At 42.1% G+C, this 14,924-nt stretch overlaps 1 protein-coding gene across 2 annotated transcripts in view; it reads right to left on the reverse strand.

Annotated features, from left to right (window-relative positions):
* SCN5A (sodium voltage-gated channel alpha subunit 5) overlaps positions 1-14,924 on the reverse strand; it is a 166,901-nt gene that overhangs the window by 33,961 nt on the left and 118,016 nt on the right. For both annotated transcript variants that reach the window (XM_056485320.1, XM_056485319.1), the window contains exons 18-19: positions 13,000-13,120; positions 3,859-4,013 (exon numbers count right to left, since the gene is read on the reverse strand). In XM_056485320.1, the coding sequence (XP_056341295.1) occupies positions 3,859-4,013; positions 13,000-13,120 (276 nt within the window). The remainder of the gene's footprint in view (positions 1-3,858; positions 4,014-12,999; positions 13,121-14,924) is intronic.

The raw sequence follows: 14,924 nt of genomic DNA on the forward strand, positions 1-14,924 counted from the left end.
GGATTAGTTAATAACTGCTCCTGAGCCCTGTTGGAAAGGATGGGTGTTGTCTTGCAGGTCTATATTTGATAAAATATCATGTACAGTCTGTGATTTCTGATATAGTTTAACATTACAATTCAAGAGAGTGTTCAGGCACAAACAGGACTGACCCTGACCTAAGAGAGACCTGTTCAGTTTTCCCCTACAGTGGACACAGCTTGGCTGAGTCTCTCCAGCTTCTACTGGCTGGAATGGCTGGACATCCTTTGAGTGTAGGAAGAGTTTCTGCACCCTAATTTTGGAGTGTGAACCCATGAGCAGGGTGCCACCCAAAATGCCCAGATTTATCTTGCCTCATCTCCTGTTGGCTGTGCCAATACTACCCAGGCACCCCAGCTGTCCCAGGGCACAGGATGTCTATATTTAGGAGGCAGAATATGACCCTTGCATTTAGCCAAATAGATCTTATTGCTAATGATGACAAATTGGGTTATTAACCTGCCTGTGTTATGGAGTACTGGAGTTCCCTGGCTTCTGTTCAGCCATCACATTTCAGGTGGCTACAGCTCTCTGCCTCAAGAAATGCTCATTATTATTCACTTAGCAGAACAATAATGTTTTAAAGGTCAAGGTATCTATCTCCCCATCTCATCTGTCTCTCCAACTAATCTCATGCAGAGCATTATGAAAAGAGTTTCAGTATCTATATCAAACACAAGCAACTGAATAACCCCTTTAAAATATTTAAGATCTAAACCAATATGCCTCCCAAAAGAAAGAAAATAAAGATACTTCATGATTTAGCCTTCACTTTATGATGTAAGTCAAATAAAAAGCAGGATCCTGGTGTCAGGTTTGCCAATGTGCAGCCTGCTTTGGGGCTTCTAAGCTAAATTATGGTCTGCTTCCCCAGCTGCTTTTGTCACTGCTATTACACCAGCTGCTCCCAAGTGCCTGTAACCTGGATAACCCAAGCTGTGACATATTACCCTCATCCCACCGTGTGACCCAGAGCACTTGGCAGCAAGAAACACAATTCGAGAGGGTCTGTGCTAATCATCTGAATTATCTGCATTTACATATTTCCAGATCTGTAGCTACTTTCTGAGAAGCTTCAAAAAGTTAGCAAACACCCAGTGCCTGGAGATACAAGAAGTGTGGTCCTTGTCACTCAGGCAGTCACACTGCTCCTTTGCCTGCCAGGGAACAGTAATTAAACTGACAAGAAAGCTTTGGCAGCCTGTGCCAAAGCTTGTCCATTTGTCCCCACACTTTGGGGTGACGTTTTCGCTGCAGCCCTGTCTCCTATCTTGCCTTCAAAAATGATATTTCAAGGGTGTGAAAGAGCTGTTGGAGAAAGCCTGAAAACAATGCACAGATTGGAGTTTATCACTCCTCGTAGGGGCTGGCTCACTCTGTCAGATGACTTGCTGTACTTTGCAATTACTGCAAAAATAACAACAAACCATTTAAAGTGATTTCCTCCTCTCCCTCCTTTGCTCTCCCTACTTTCTATTAACTTGTCCAAAAGTACATTGTGTTTTGTCTACTAAAAGCACACTGTGAGTCAGGAAACAGCTTATTAAGGGATGAAAAATGTGCTACCTGGACACTTCTGTACTTCTGGACAAGCTGTGGATATTACCCAAATGACAAAATTCTGGTGCTTTGCATTTTTTCATGGTGACAATGGATGAAACTTCTGCCATATAAAATATCAAGAAAGGTTTGTTTTGGTTCTTTTTTTTTTTTTTTTTTTTTTTTTTTTTTTTCTTTTCCCTGCTTTGCTTTGTCTGTTTAAAGAGAGTTAAGTAGGATACCTGCAGTGTTATCCAAAATTACTATTAAAAAATAGGCTTCCAGTTTGGGTGCTTATGGCTTAAAATCTTAAGAAAGGTTTTTGAATCTTCTGCAGTAAGCTAAAGATATATTTTGATGGTTTAATCATATACATATATATATTGGCTTAAAGGTATATATAGCTCTTCTCCCTTATGAACTTAGGATGTCCCAGGGATGCAGCTAGATGAGCTCAGTTTTTTGGAAGAGAGCAACCAGAATAACAGGAAAAAAAATTTGTGTGTTGCCTCCAACATCTCCAGTCCAAATACTGAAGTGCAGTGCTGATATGAGAGAAAATTCAGGATAATTTGCCCTTATACACAACTGCATTGGCTAAATTGAAAGTCACAAAAACTAAATGAATGCATGCAATTTAAATTAAATGAGCTTTATATTGCAGTCTTCAGTTATCTAAGGCACTTTTAATTACATATGTAAGGAAGTGTATTCATCTAAAGCATATTATAGCAAGCGACATTCCTCCTCTAAAATGTGTTCAAAAATTAACATTCTGATGCTCAAGCTGGTGCAAAAACTGTCAGAGTCCATTCAATTCAGCAAAGCTGTGACAATTTTCAGAAGCCTACTATTTTCCCAAGTTTTTCAGCCTCTTATTTTTCATAATAAAATAAAACCCCCTGGGTTACATTTCAGCCCATCCTGGTGGACCAGGAGGACAGTCCATTTTCTTTCCTTTTTTGCATCAGCATTTGTGTATTTCCACCTTCCTCTCTCCCTTCAGAGACTTTCTTTGAGCCACACAAACCCAGTACTCCTGTGTTTTCCTCTTTTTTTAGGCCACTGATAATCTGTGCTGCTCTTCTCTGGAGTTTCTTCAATTAGCCCATGTCTTCCCCAAAGTGCAGTGCCCTGAGCTGAAGCCAGTGCTCCAGCTGAGGCCTCCTTGATGCCAGCTGGGGTGGAAGAACAGGATAATTTGTACAGCCCACTGGGGTGCTGGGCTTTTGTGCAGGGCTGTGATGGACTTCATTCTGTTTGTTTGCTCCCTCTCCAGTTCTTTTTAGTAAATCTGCTCCCTTACATCCATCCTTCATCACACCTTTCTGCCTGTGACTATTCCTGGTGAGGTGAAGCACCTTTCTAAGATGATGTTTGCTTTACTACTTAAGGCAGTTTCACCCACTTGGCTGAAGTCAATCCTGACCTCTGGAAATGCATGGACAAACTGTCCAAACATGGCACTGCCTGCACATTTAATAAGTTTATCTCTTTATTACAAAGGAGATAACCAGTGACCACCAGACTAAAACCTGGAGAACTCTTGATGCACATCTCTGCTCTAGGTCAGGATAAAAAACCTGGGAGAAATCCCACCAACTCCAGGCACATTCCTGACATGCAAAAGAGAAATATAAATACATCCCTGTGAAGAACCCAGGGGTGAAAATGCTCAGAGGATAATTCCAGAAGGCAGGGGGATCTCAGGAGGAGAGAACCCCTGGGCAATGACCAACCAGTGTCCATATACACACCTGGACACAAACAGGACCTGTGCAGGGAAGGTGCTGAGTGTTAACCTAAGGTGTGTTCAAAACAGGAATACAGGCACCCTCTAGCTCCATGGGTAGCACTGATTCAGTGCCCTCTATATCTTTTATATTTTGATCTACTGGTTACAGAATGTGCTAAAAAAAAAAAAAAAGAAAGAGAAGAAAAGACAAAAACAAAGCCAGCCCTGGAGCAAAATGCAAGCCTCCAGATGGGAGCTCTCATGGAGAAGCAGCTATGGGATATTGAAGCAGCAATGCTGGCAAACTTCCTTACACAGACTTCCTCAAGGATTTTCTTTTCAAAACAAGTCAGAATTTTATGTCACAGCAGAAGGAAGTTCCCCACCATATGGTAAAGGCAGGTAAAATCAGAAAAGCTGACAACCTGTTTTAGCCCCAGACTAAATGCTTTGCTTTGAGAAATTACCACTTAGGGTTCATAAAATCTTATAGACAGCTAAACTGGAGAACACTGGAGACCCATGCCCACTTTTAACCAGTTAGGAAATGCTGCCCCATTTACCAGGGCTCCACTGCTCAGCAGGATCATGAAGATGATGAATGTTTCAAACCAGTTGTGCTCCACGATTCTGTAGCAGGTCTTTCTCAGCCTCCACCAAATTTTGCCTGGAAATTTTGTGATGTCCACTGAACAGCATGGGAAGAATCTCACACAGACTGTAAGAAATACAACAAAAACAAAGGAATTGTTAAAAAAAGCCCATTTAATTCTTCACACTGCAATAAGAAGCTGCTAAGGAAGATTTCTTTTAGCAATAGACTGCTGCATAGCATCTTCCTCCCTCTTGTTTCTCACAAAACCTCTCTGCTCTCCCTTCCATTCCCATTCTCACTCCTCTATTAAAAAACATTCAAAATCACTAAAGATGTGTCCCAGGGAGTTCTCCCAATGATTTTTGTGATACAGAATATATTGGCCATGAGTCACCAGTGCCCTAGGTCATTCAAAAAGTGTTAGCTGAGCTCAGGCAGCACTTCTGATCAGGACTAATAACTCCAGGAGGTTATTAGTGATAGTTCCCACATCCTTCTGAATGGAGGAAGGTTATTTTCTTGCTAGTACAATACCACTGGAATTACTGATTAAAAGTGGCAATCTAATGAAAGAGAGATGATGAGAGGAGGTGCTACAGTGCAGATGGGACCAATGTGCTGAAGAGACTCAGGCAGCAAAAGCAGGAGCAGATTTTGATCTCTTGGACTCTAATTAGCTTAAATAAGGCATTAGAACAATCTTGGAATTATACTGAGACAGTTAAATCCCCTCTGATGTCACAGAAATTTAGATATCTGCTCCATGGCAGGATCCCCAATGATGCTTTGCAGCACTTTCTGACCTCAGTGACAAATAGTGTGTGATAGTTAAGTGCTGTGCTGGTAATGGGGCCCACACAAGGATTTCTGATAGGCAAGACCATGGCCATTTTTAGTTTCCTTAGCAACACTCATTTGTTATAGCAAAAAGATATTGTCATTGGTAACAGACAGATCCATCTCTCCCACTTCAAAAACACCATGTGCATTGCCTTGTGCTGGGCAAGAACTTAGAGTGGTGTGAGAGGACCCTGGGAGCCAGGAATTGTCCTGGCCAGTCAATCTTATATCAGATAGTCTGACTCAAACATCACACTTGCTGATGATAATGACCCTCAGAAACTATTCTATTTTCAAAAAGCAGGCTTCTTACCCTATTCCATGTGTTGTACAGGAGGAGACTTAACTATGGAAGTTTATCAGCCTCATCATGGAAAAAAAAGCCACAGGCCAACAGCTTCTCCAGCTGGGAGATGGCCAAGGTCACCAAGGTGCCTTGAAACACAGAGCCACTGCTCAGAAGTGACAAGGGAGGATGTCTCACCACGGGGATGCAATGCAATGCTTTTGCAAGTAGAATTAATATTTAGGGGAGGCAGCCTGGGGAGGAAAGAGGGTGAGTGCCAAGGTTACAGAGAGAGCAGATGCTGCTAATTCAAGGTGGCATAACTGAGCTGCCTGTGAGATGGAAGGAGATCAAGTGCAGCTCCTGGGATGCTGGGATTCCCAAGCAGCTGGAGTGGGGCTGTGCTGGCAGCAGGCTCTGCCAGGAGGAGGAGAGCTGCTAAGTCTGCTGTGGTGCTCCTGGCATCTTCTGTGAGTTTTTATTATCCCAGATCCTCCCTATGCAGCAGCAGAACTGTAGGATCTTTCATAGAGGAACTACTCCCAGAACTTTTCCCATCACTTTTCTGAGATTAGGTGTGGGCTCTTGGCTGTGCAAGGTTTTGGTGTGGGACAAAAAGGACAGTAAACCATTTATGTAAAGGTAATTGTAGCATAACTACTTGTTCTCCAAACACCTGCATCACACAGACCCACAGCAGCTCCCAGTTTGCCACTGTATCCTGGGCTCAGCTGAAATACACTAAATTGTTTTTTTAAAAATGTGTAATACTGGGAGAAGATGGAAACGTAAGAACCAACTCTGTCACTTTGTAGGTCAGGTACCACTTCAGCAGAGGCAAGAATTATCTTTCTAAGCACTTCAATCCTAAGCAATAAAGAATCAAGGCAAGAAACAAAAGGACACCACATTAGTCACTACTTTTTTGCTAAAACCAGTACAATGCTCACAGCTGGCAGTGTGTGTGGGTTTGGGTATATTTTAGGAAGTAGGTACACAGAACAGAATTTACAAGGCAGATTCTCTGCTGAGAGAGGCCCATCAGGAGAACCCCACCAGCACAACATGACCAAGGGCACTATCAGCTGCATCTCTCAGCTCAGAGAAAACTCTTACACAACTTCTCACCCCACAGCCCATGTGGTCATCATCACCTTTCAGATGTCTGGCTCACATTCTGTCCTTATAATTCAGGGAGACTGCCCACCTCATTGTCACCCCAGCTTTGAGTCAGGAAGATCAAAGACTTGGGCTGAAATCCCTCACTTATCAAATGATCAGCTTAATGAGCAGATTGTTCACTCTGGAAGTCTGAATTATTTGTGTTAAGCAGAAATCTCCCTTTGTACTGGAAGCAGCCACTTGCAGTAGAATTACTTGTTCTTGCTTCTATCTCCTTCCAAAACCAATTTCAACTTGGAAAAAAAAAAACAGCTTTTTTTCTTACTTTAAACATTTATGCAGAAACTTTTCCTCTTTTCTCATAAGTTCCTACCTAGATGGTTACTTGGCTTTTTAGTCTCTTAGACAAATGCTTAAGCCCAGCCAGTAAGAGGCATGACATGCTCTGCCATGCTCCCTCAGAGTATACATGCTCTGTAAATACTGTTGGAAAAGGTTAGGATCTCCCAGGAAGTGTTTTTTCCCCACTGTAAGATAATTGGATGAATCATTCCCTGGAGGATTTCCACTGCACAGGGATTACCTGTTCCACTCCACAATTACCTGAGACCAAGCACAGCTAAAATTAGGGATCACCCTCATATTAGAAACTAATGAGCAGGGCACTGTGGGTTCCAAAAATCACTTTATTTGTGATGGGAAACACAACACAGTTAAAACAAGCTATTCAGTTGCCTTCCATCTGATAGTCTACAAGTACAAAGAGGTATTTTTAAAGACAGAAAGCCAGGTAGCACTACTGATTTTTTTTAATGCTCTTTGATTGCTTTCACGCCATTTCAATCTGAAAAAAGAGTCCTAGTTACTGACAGTAATACCTTGAAAAATCCAAAATAGCTTACCAGATGAGTCAGCCCAAAATCACAGAGCTATTAAATCCCATGCTTTTGATTGGGCCCAATTCAGAAATGTTTAGACCAGATCCTGCTACAATTGCTAATGTCAAGTAGCACTTCCGTGAATAATCGTGCTGTCTGCAATTCAGATGAAATGCTGCTTTTAACTATTCACAAGGAGAAAAAGCAAAGAAGAAAAGAAAACTGACCCCAAACAGGTCTTTTAATGAATTAGTAGAAACTTGTTTCTATTTAAATTTTGTGATTTTCCTCCCTGACTGTTTTTTCACGCCTGTGCTTTTCTGGACTCTCTCTAATGCTGGTAGCCTACTGCTCTGGTCATCTTGACCTAAGCTTACATGTTGAGTTAGAAACTTCACTTAGCAAACAGCACAAGTTTACTTGACCTGTAGTCTAAGATTTTGTTGTTTTTTTTCCCCCCATTTCTGTGAAATCAAAATATCAAGATAATTTTGATGAGTCTCAGGCATGATCTGGAGAGGGTCTGAGCAATCCTAACTCCAGCTGTTTCTGTAATGAGGCAGGTGGTCAGCAAAGCCCAGCTTTGGTGCACTTTCATCCCCACGAAGGAGACCATTCATCAACACCTTTTATCACAGCAAGTGCCAAGGCAGGAATAAAAGCTCTGGCATTTCTTATGACAGTTACTCATCTTGCCTGGTCTAACAGATTTGTGCTATCCCACTGAAATCAGTGCTGGGAGGGAATGGGTTCTACAGAAGGCTCTGACCAGGTGTGGCTTTGCCAGGGCTTAGTTTTGCCACTGTAATTCATGTTGGGCTGCATCGTTTTTGGGAGCAAACTGACTCATTTCCACCACGGTCCTTTGGTTGGTGGATTACTGCTCATCAGAACACAGAACACTGGAAGAAGTCTCCCACAAAAGGGTTGAATTATTTACTGGTAAATCTCTGAAACTGTTCTGAGCTGAATCCGTGGTCCAGCTGTCCAAGAACAATGTCTGTTTCCAATTGACTTGTGGACCTTTAATTCCATTTCTCATAAAACAGAGGCCTATTTACCAAGAAACCTTTCCAAATGCATTAATGCCCCATGATATTATATATATTTTTTGGTTGTATTTCAAACCAAGGAAAATAGTCCATTCAGTCATTAGGGTGTCAATCACAGACTGAAGATTAAAATATATATATATTTTTTTTTTAAAAAAAGGAGAAGGAATTTCATATAAAATGCATTCTGTGTAAATATTCCTTTCATTCCATATTCACATTTTCTAGCCTGGTTCACTCTAATCATGGAGCTCTTAGACTTGATTGCATTACCTTGGTGCATTGGGAAAAGAAAAAATCTCTTTTTTTTGAGTTATGCTGCAAAACCTTCCTCCACAATGCCTGACAGCCTAGCCTACTGATTTTAGGCTTATGGGCAAAGAATTTACAAATCCACTGCTTGTTCACACCAATATATATTTAAATTTTCATAAAATTATTATTTAGCTTTGGATGGATTGGGCTGCTGGCTCTCTCAATAAACCAGGAGCCCAAATTAATTTCTTCTATTCTGTTGTCCACCAAGAGTGGTACCTTGTGTTCAAACCACAGCAATTTTGTGAGTGCCTTTACACAAGAGTTCTCAATTATTGGGACATTCATTTTTAGAACAAAACAGTATTTTTCTTAGCTTTGAACGCTGGTTGCAGCATTGCTTGGTTTGACACAAAATACAGCTTCCTCAGCAGGCATTCAAACAGGCAGGTATTCATAAAATGGGTTTATATATATATTTTTATATATGCCAAGCTGGGTTTCTAATGACCAGTCTGGCTACCTGGGCATGCACAAATAAGAGAGCAAATCCAGCTGTACACCCTTTGAAAGACTCCAACTCTCTCCCCATGCTGGAGGGAACATGATCTCAGCAGACTCTTCTTACTTAACCCTTTCCTCATCTTCTGGCCCCACTTCTAACTCACTCAGGGGTTGGAACTGGAAAACCTTTAAGGACCCTTGCAGCCTGAACCATTCCATGATTCTGTGACTGCACAGCTGGGTTTTACAGTGTGAAAGGGAGATTTACAATCACCATCTCCAGCATTTGGATACCTGAGATTTTACTTGTGTGCTACAACTGGGGGCTGCCAAGAGGGCATCTGACAAATCCACAGCCAGATGTTTTCACCCTTCCAAGGGCTTAACAAAGGTACTTTTCCTGTTTATCTGCTCCTACTCTCCTCAAAACACATCATCTAGGAGGCCACAACAAACAGGAGTGGGCAGCCTGGCCTACCACTGATGTCATCCCAGCTTTGAGTGAGGGGACGGATGAATTTTAAATCTAGAGGTCCTGTCCAACTTGTATTAATTTAATTCTGAATGCATAATAGGGCTGTAAGAGTTTTATGATGCCTGAAAATTGTATACAACATAATGCCAGCACGCCGTTCCTGGTGGAAAAACACAGAGTGTCTCAGGTCTGACAGCCGGAGGGAAGCGATACTTTAAAACTTGGGTTTGTTCCATGGTTTCTTCCTAGGATGCCAATGAGCACATTTTGTTGGGCTTGGCTTGGTTTTACTCCGCCTTTAAAAATCATCTAGTGGCAGTCCCTGTAACTCTGTTAAGATTTATTCTGTTTAATGGCCTTTTTTTCCCCCTTCTCTTCCCTATTTTGGCTTCTAAACAGCCGCTACCCGCAGCTGGGGAGGGCAGCACACAGATCCCACCGCTAATCAGGGCAACTTCACTCAGCACATGGCATTTTCCAGCTGATGTTGGGCGTTTCGGGAGCGATAATGGGTCACTCCATGGTCACAAGGGAAGATGGTTCTGGGCGTCCCTGGTGTCACGAGCTGGGACCGACCGCGCGTTGAGCGCGTGGCTCGCTCTCGCATGACCCTCCGGTGGTATTCCCTTGAAACCTCTGCCAGGGTCGGGGAATTACGCCTGAGGGCTTGGTGGAATCTTTCTCCTATTAGGGTCTGGGAGAGAGGAGCGTGCTGTGGTCCCAGGGCTCTCTCTGGATGACCTTCTGTGACACACGCAGAGGATAATGCCCAAACAGGGAGGAAATTTTGCTGCAGAGAACGCATACCGATGGAGGTAACAGGACTGGAGTGTTGCAAGGCATCTGGAGGGAAAAGTACCCAAATAGCTGGCATTGGATAAATGTTCCTTTCCCATCATCTGGCAACCTGAAATGGTCTCTCCATTTCTGTCAGGTTTTTTCCCAGCAATACTTGCTAGCTGCCAGGGCTGTGACCCTACCTTGGCTTCACATTTCCTGACCCAAGAATGTTCCCTGTTGACCCTAATCAAAGCTATTTTGAGATGATAACACATTAACAAGTCTCCCCAAGAAAAACGACCTATGGCTTATCTGGGTCACCCAACTCCCGGAAAACTGTGACCTCAGCAAACTTTCAGCAACTATTTCAAGAACATGCATTATCTTTGTTGCCTTTGTTATCTGAAAAAAAGGGGCCTGAATCTGGAACATATTTGTTCAGGACATAACCTATGCTGGATGTGCTTAGAAATGTCATAGTTTGAATTTAGATAGCTGAAGAAGTTAAGAAATCAACCCTTCCTCTCCGAATCTTCTATTTCACATAATCTTCTTCTTTCAAAAATATTAACTTTCATACTCCCAAATATACCAAATATTGTTATATCTCTTTATAAAAAGTCAGTAAAAGCAGCACTAGATAAACCTGCCCAGTGCATGCCCTTCAATATTTTCATTTTAGTAGTTTAAAGCCTTGTCATCTCAGCTAATTAAACTGTTGTTTGTTGGCTTACTTGGTTTTTAACTAGACTGAAGTGACAGCTGCATGAGGTTTAATTGCACTAGTTAAGTTTGGACAAAAATATTGGAAATATTTAATAGCAGTTGATTACAGGAAAACACTTTGTTTCCCAGCATAAATTAAACCTAATGTTAATGCAGTTGTTGTAAGAACCATTTGGACTTTCAATTTATGGCAATTTGACTTGAAATTTTATGAGCAAATAATCACATGGTGTTTGTGCATTTTTGCCAAATCCTTGGGCAAAGTGATCACATTTAGCTGAAAGGATGTAGATGTGTTGAGGAGGATGTCACCTGCAGCTGCAGGTGTCCCTGGGCACCATGCACTGGGCTGAGGGCTGGGAGCAGAATCTCCTTCAATTCCCATTTAGAGCTCAAGGCTCAGTTGGCTGCATGCTGGGAGAAGAAAAAGCACCCTGACTTGCACAGGCACTGGTGAGGAGCTAGGAGAGATCAGGAATAAAAACAAAATGCAGGAACAGAGGTGCTCAGGAGGAAGGAGCAGGAGCCAGAACCTGAGTGGATGTAACCCAAGGCAAGCTTGGGGTTCAGCCCACAGTGCCTTCATTTCTGCATTTCTCTGCTGCCAGAATGATCAGCAGGCTTCAAGCTGGGTCAATACTTCCAGTGATCCATCTAGAGGAGCCCTGCTTGCTGCCCTGCATCCCACTGGCACCACTGAGGAGGATCTGACAAACTGGGTTGGTTCCATGGTGTTCCTGCACCGTGGAATTTCTGGCAGATTTATTCTAAGACAGATAAATTACAGAGTGCTGCTGCTCTGGGAACGTGTTGTGTGATATCTGCCTCGTTTCTTTTAAAAACTGGATGGTGGTCATGGCCAACCATAGTTTCAGAATTTGTAAATTGGCATCTGAACAGCACTGATCTCACAGAACCAGCTTGTTTAAGCATCTGGAACATAATCACTTAGCAGGGCACAACAGAAATGCTGCTCACTAGCCCCATTAAGAAATATATTGTGAAAGAATGAAAACACCAGATCTAATTTCTAAATGTTATTGCAGTGGCCTGAATAGTTACACCATGCTTTCTTCCGTCAACTGCATTAATTTTTGGCTACTGCTTTTAAGCAGAGCTGCCAAGAAAATGTTTAGATCCTAGGGACATTTGTAAGCCCTGCAGGGCTCCCTTACCTCATTCAATCATCTTTCTCACAGATATAGAGATGCACATTTTTGCTGACTTCAGGGGCATTCATATACCCAGCAAATCATCTCTGTCTGATCCCATCTGAGCTGCTCTGTTTTTATTTATAATAATGCTTGAATTTTCAAGGGACTATTCTTACATTCAGCTAACCCTATTTTTCCCAACCCAGATTTAAAGGAAAATGAAAAATTTGACTGAGATAATATTTGGAATAGAACTCATTCTGAGAAGATATAATTTAGGATGTTATTTACTTTATATATGTATTTTAACATAGATCTTCTGATGTAGCTGGGTTTCAAATCAGTGTTTTGGAGCAAGTTGGTGTTAAAATATTAATAAAGTGATGGTGAACTTCAGTATTAAAAGAGATATGTAAATGTGGACAATTGTTATCTAATCTAATCTAATCTAATCTAATCTAATCTAATCTAATCTATATATTTATAATATAATTATGTTAAATGCCCTTTACATAGCACTTCTCTGATCAGATGAAAGTTACTGGCTGTGCCAACCTTGACACCCTTTAAAATTAATGGAAGAGAGTCCCTGAGACTTGTGAACCCTCCAGATTCTATGAACTGCCAGGATACATTTAAGCAACAGAAACATCCTGATCTGGTCAGTTCTTTACCAAAATTGATCATACATGTATATTGGAAAGCAAAAATCTTCACTGGCCAGATGACAAACATCAGCATTTAAAAAACAAATTCCAAACAAACAACCCTTTAAGGCATAAATAATGATGTTAAAAGCCTAAGACTTGAGAAGCTGCAGAGCATTTCAGAGCATGCTCTTGGCTTATCTCACCTTGGAAATCCAAAGACTGATGACAACAAGGGATTCTGTGTGTGTGTTTGGAGCATTATAGTGCCTAAGAAATGAAGTGCATCCAGTGAAATACTATTGCAAGCAACCAGAGCAACATGGTGAGAAGGTCAGGAGATGTTCAGTAAGAGAAAAGAAGGTTTCAGTGGAACGTGCAGGCTCTTACCTTCAGGGAAGCAATCCTCAGGCTCCATCAGCTCCTCAGCAAACTCGGGGATCTGCTCCAGCAGCTCTGCAGGATTTGTCAAATCCACTGTGCTGCCTTCAGAAAGACTGATTTCATCAAGCTTGTTGTCAACAAGAGCAAAGGTGAGGGAAACAAATTGATGAGTCGGCCTGAAGGAAGTAGCTGAGTTATCATCCCACTAACCAACACTCCACTGAAGCCACCACCACAGAGACATTGCCATGCACTTCCCAAGGTGCCACTCCTGGGTGACAGCTCTGCCTGCCCTGAGGCCAGGGGTGACCCATCAACAACAGCTCAACATATAGAACTTACTTTTTGAAACAAAAGAGAAGCAAACCACAGAAAGAGAGTGAACAGCCACTGAATAGTAATCACAGAATCTTAGAATGATTTGGGTTGGAAGGGACGTTCAAGGTCATCCTGCCATGAGCAGGGACACCTTCCACTACCCCAGGCTGCTCTGGTTAATGGTGGGTGGAACCTTGGAATGATGGACTTCATCTGTTTGACATCCTGAAGGCTCATTCCTTTGTGTGGGGGGTACCAGAAGTGGGACCTGTCTCCTGAAATGCTGATGGATGGATTGGACAACCTGCCTTGGGTTCCTGTTTATGGGAGTCATTCCTGTCATTTACCCCCATCTCTGGGTGAAATCTGCACCTGCTCAGTCAGGACCATGCTCTGCTCCTGCTGACAGCCTCTCCTCCGAGAGGGCAGAAATTCCTGTCACCAGTGTCCAGTCACAGGAAGCTGAAGTACAATAAATTGAGAGGGCTCTTCCTCCTGTCTCATCCTGTGCCTGACTTGTTCTCACCCCATGACATGGCCCCTTGCCTTTCTGTCACACCTTTCTGATCTCCAGGTGATGCAGGAGGAGGGACACATGGCTTTTGGAAGCGTCTCAAGGGCTCTACCACCTGTCTGAAATATTTGACACCATCATCTTAGGTGCATTGTTTAAACACAGCGTTTCTCAGATCCTTCTCTGCAAAATGGGGCAAGAATATTCCCACTCCCTGGAGCACTGGTTGTCTCTTCTATTTAGAGCAGGAACTCTCAAGCAGATCTGGGTGTAAAAAATTCTGGGGAATATATTATTTTCAAAAATTGTTTTGAAGGCTAAACTCGTGATTAAAAGACATATGATACATGATTCAGTAAGTCACCCAAATTTGAAATAGAAATTTCATTTCAGGTTAAACTTTTCTTTAAGAGAATCAAGACACTTTCTTTAGAAAAAAATTGGAATTGTTTCCCCCCTATTTTATTTTGCTGGGTAAAATAAAGGATTTCTATTTTGTGTTAATCCAAAATTAGTTTTTACTCGATTTACTTGTAAATTTTACAAGCTAAATAGTTTGGCCACTAAAGTGAAAGAGCTGATATTTGCCCAGTCCTGCTCACAGTTTGTTTCTGGAGGTATTAGAGCGTTTTCTGGTGTAAGTGGGCAATGCCAAAGCTGGTATCTTCTATGGGTCATGGCAATGACAAATAGCTCCAAGCAGGAGAGGTGTGTTATTTGTGAACTGGTTCACTCTGTTCTCTGAGTTCCCACTTAAAAGTTTTTGTGCTTTATCTTGCAATACTACTGCCTTCATTTTAAAAAATGAGGGCAATAATACTTACCCACGCTTTTAAACAGCCTGAGAGATAGTTATAAGAGAGATGGCACGTACAGATAAAGTATTATTTTCATAAGCATGATGGTGATGGAGTAAGAGACTAGGCACAGCTTTATATATTTATTATTAATGTGAAAATGGGCCCTCTGTTTTCCGGCATGCACAGTCAATGCAAAATTTATAGCTGAATTCAGAGAAATGCTGAACCTGGGGTAAAATGGGCAAGACTGAACATTCCAGCAGCACTTGCAAGCGGGGGTGGAAGCTACTTGTTTGCAA

This window comes from Oenanthe melanoleuca, chromosome 2, assembly GCF_029582105.1.
Source record: "Oenanthe melanoleuca isolate GR-GAL-2019-014 chromosome 2, OMel1.0, whole genome shotgun sequence".
NCBI lineage: Eukaryota > Metazoa > Chordata > Aves > Passeriformes > Muscicapidae > Oenanthe > Oenanthe melanoleuca.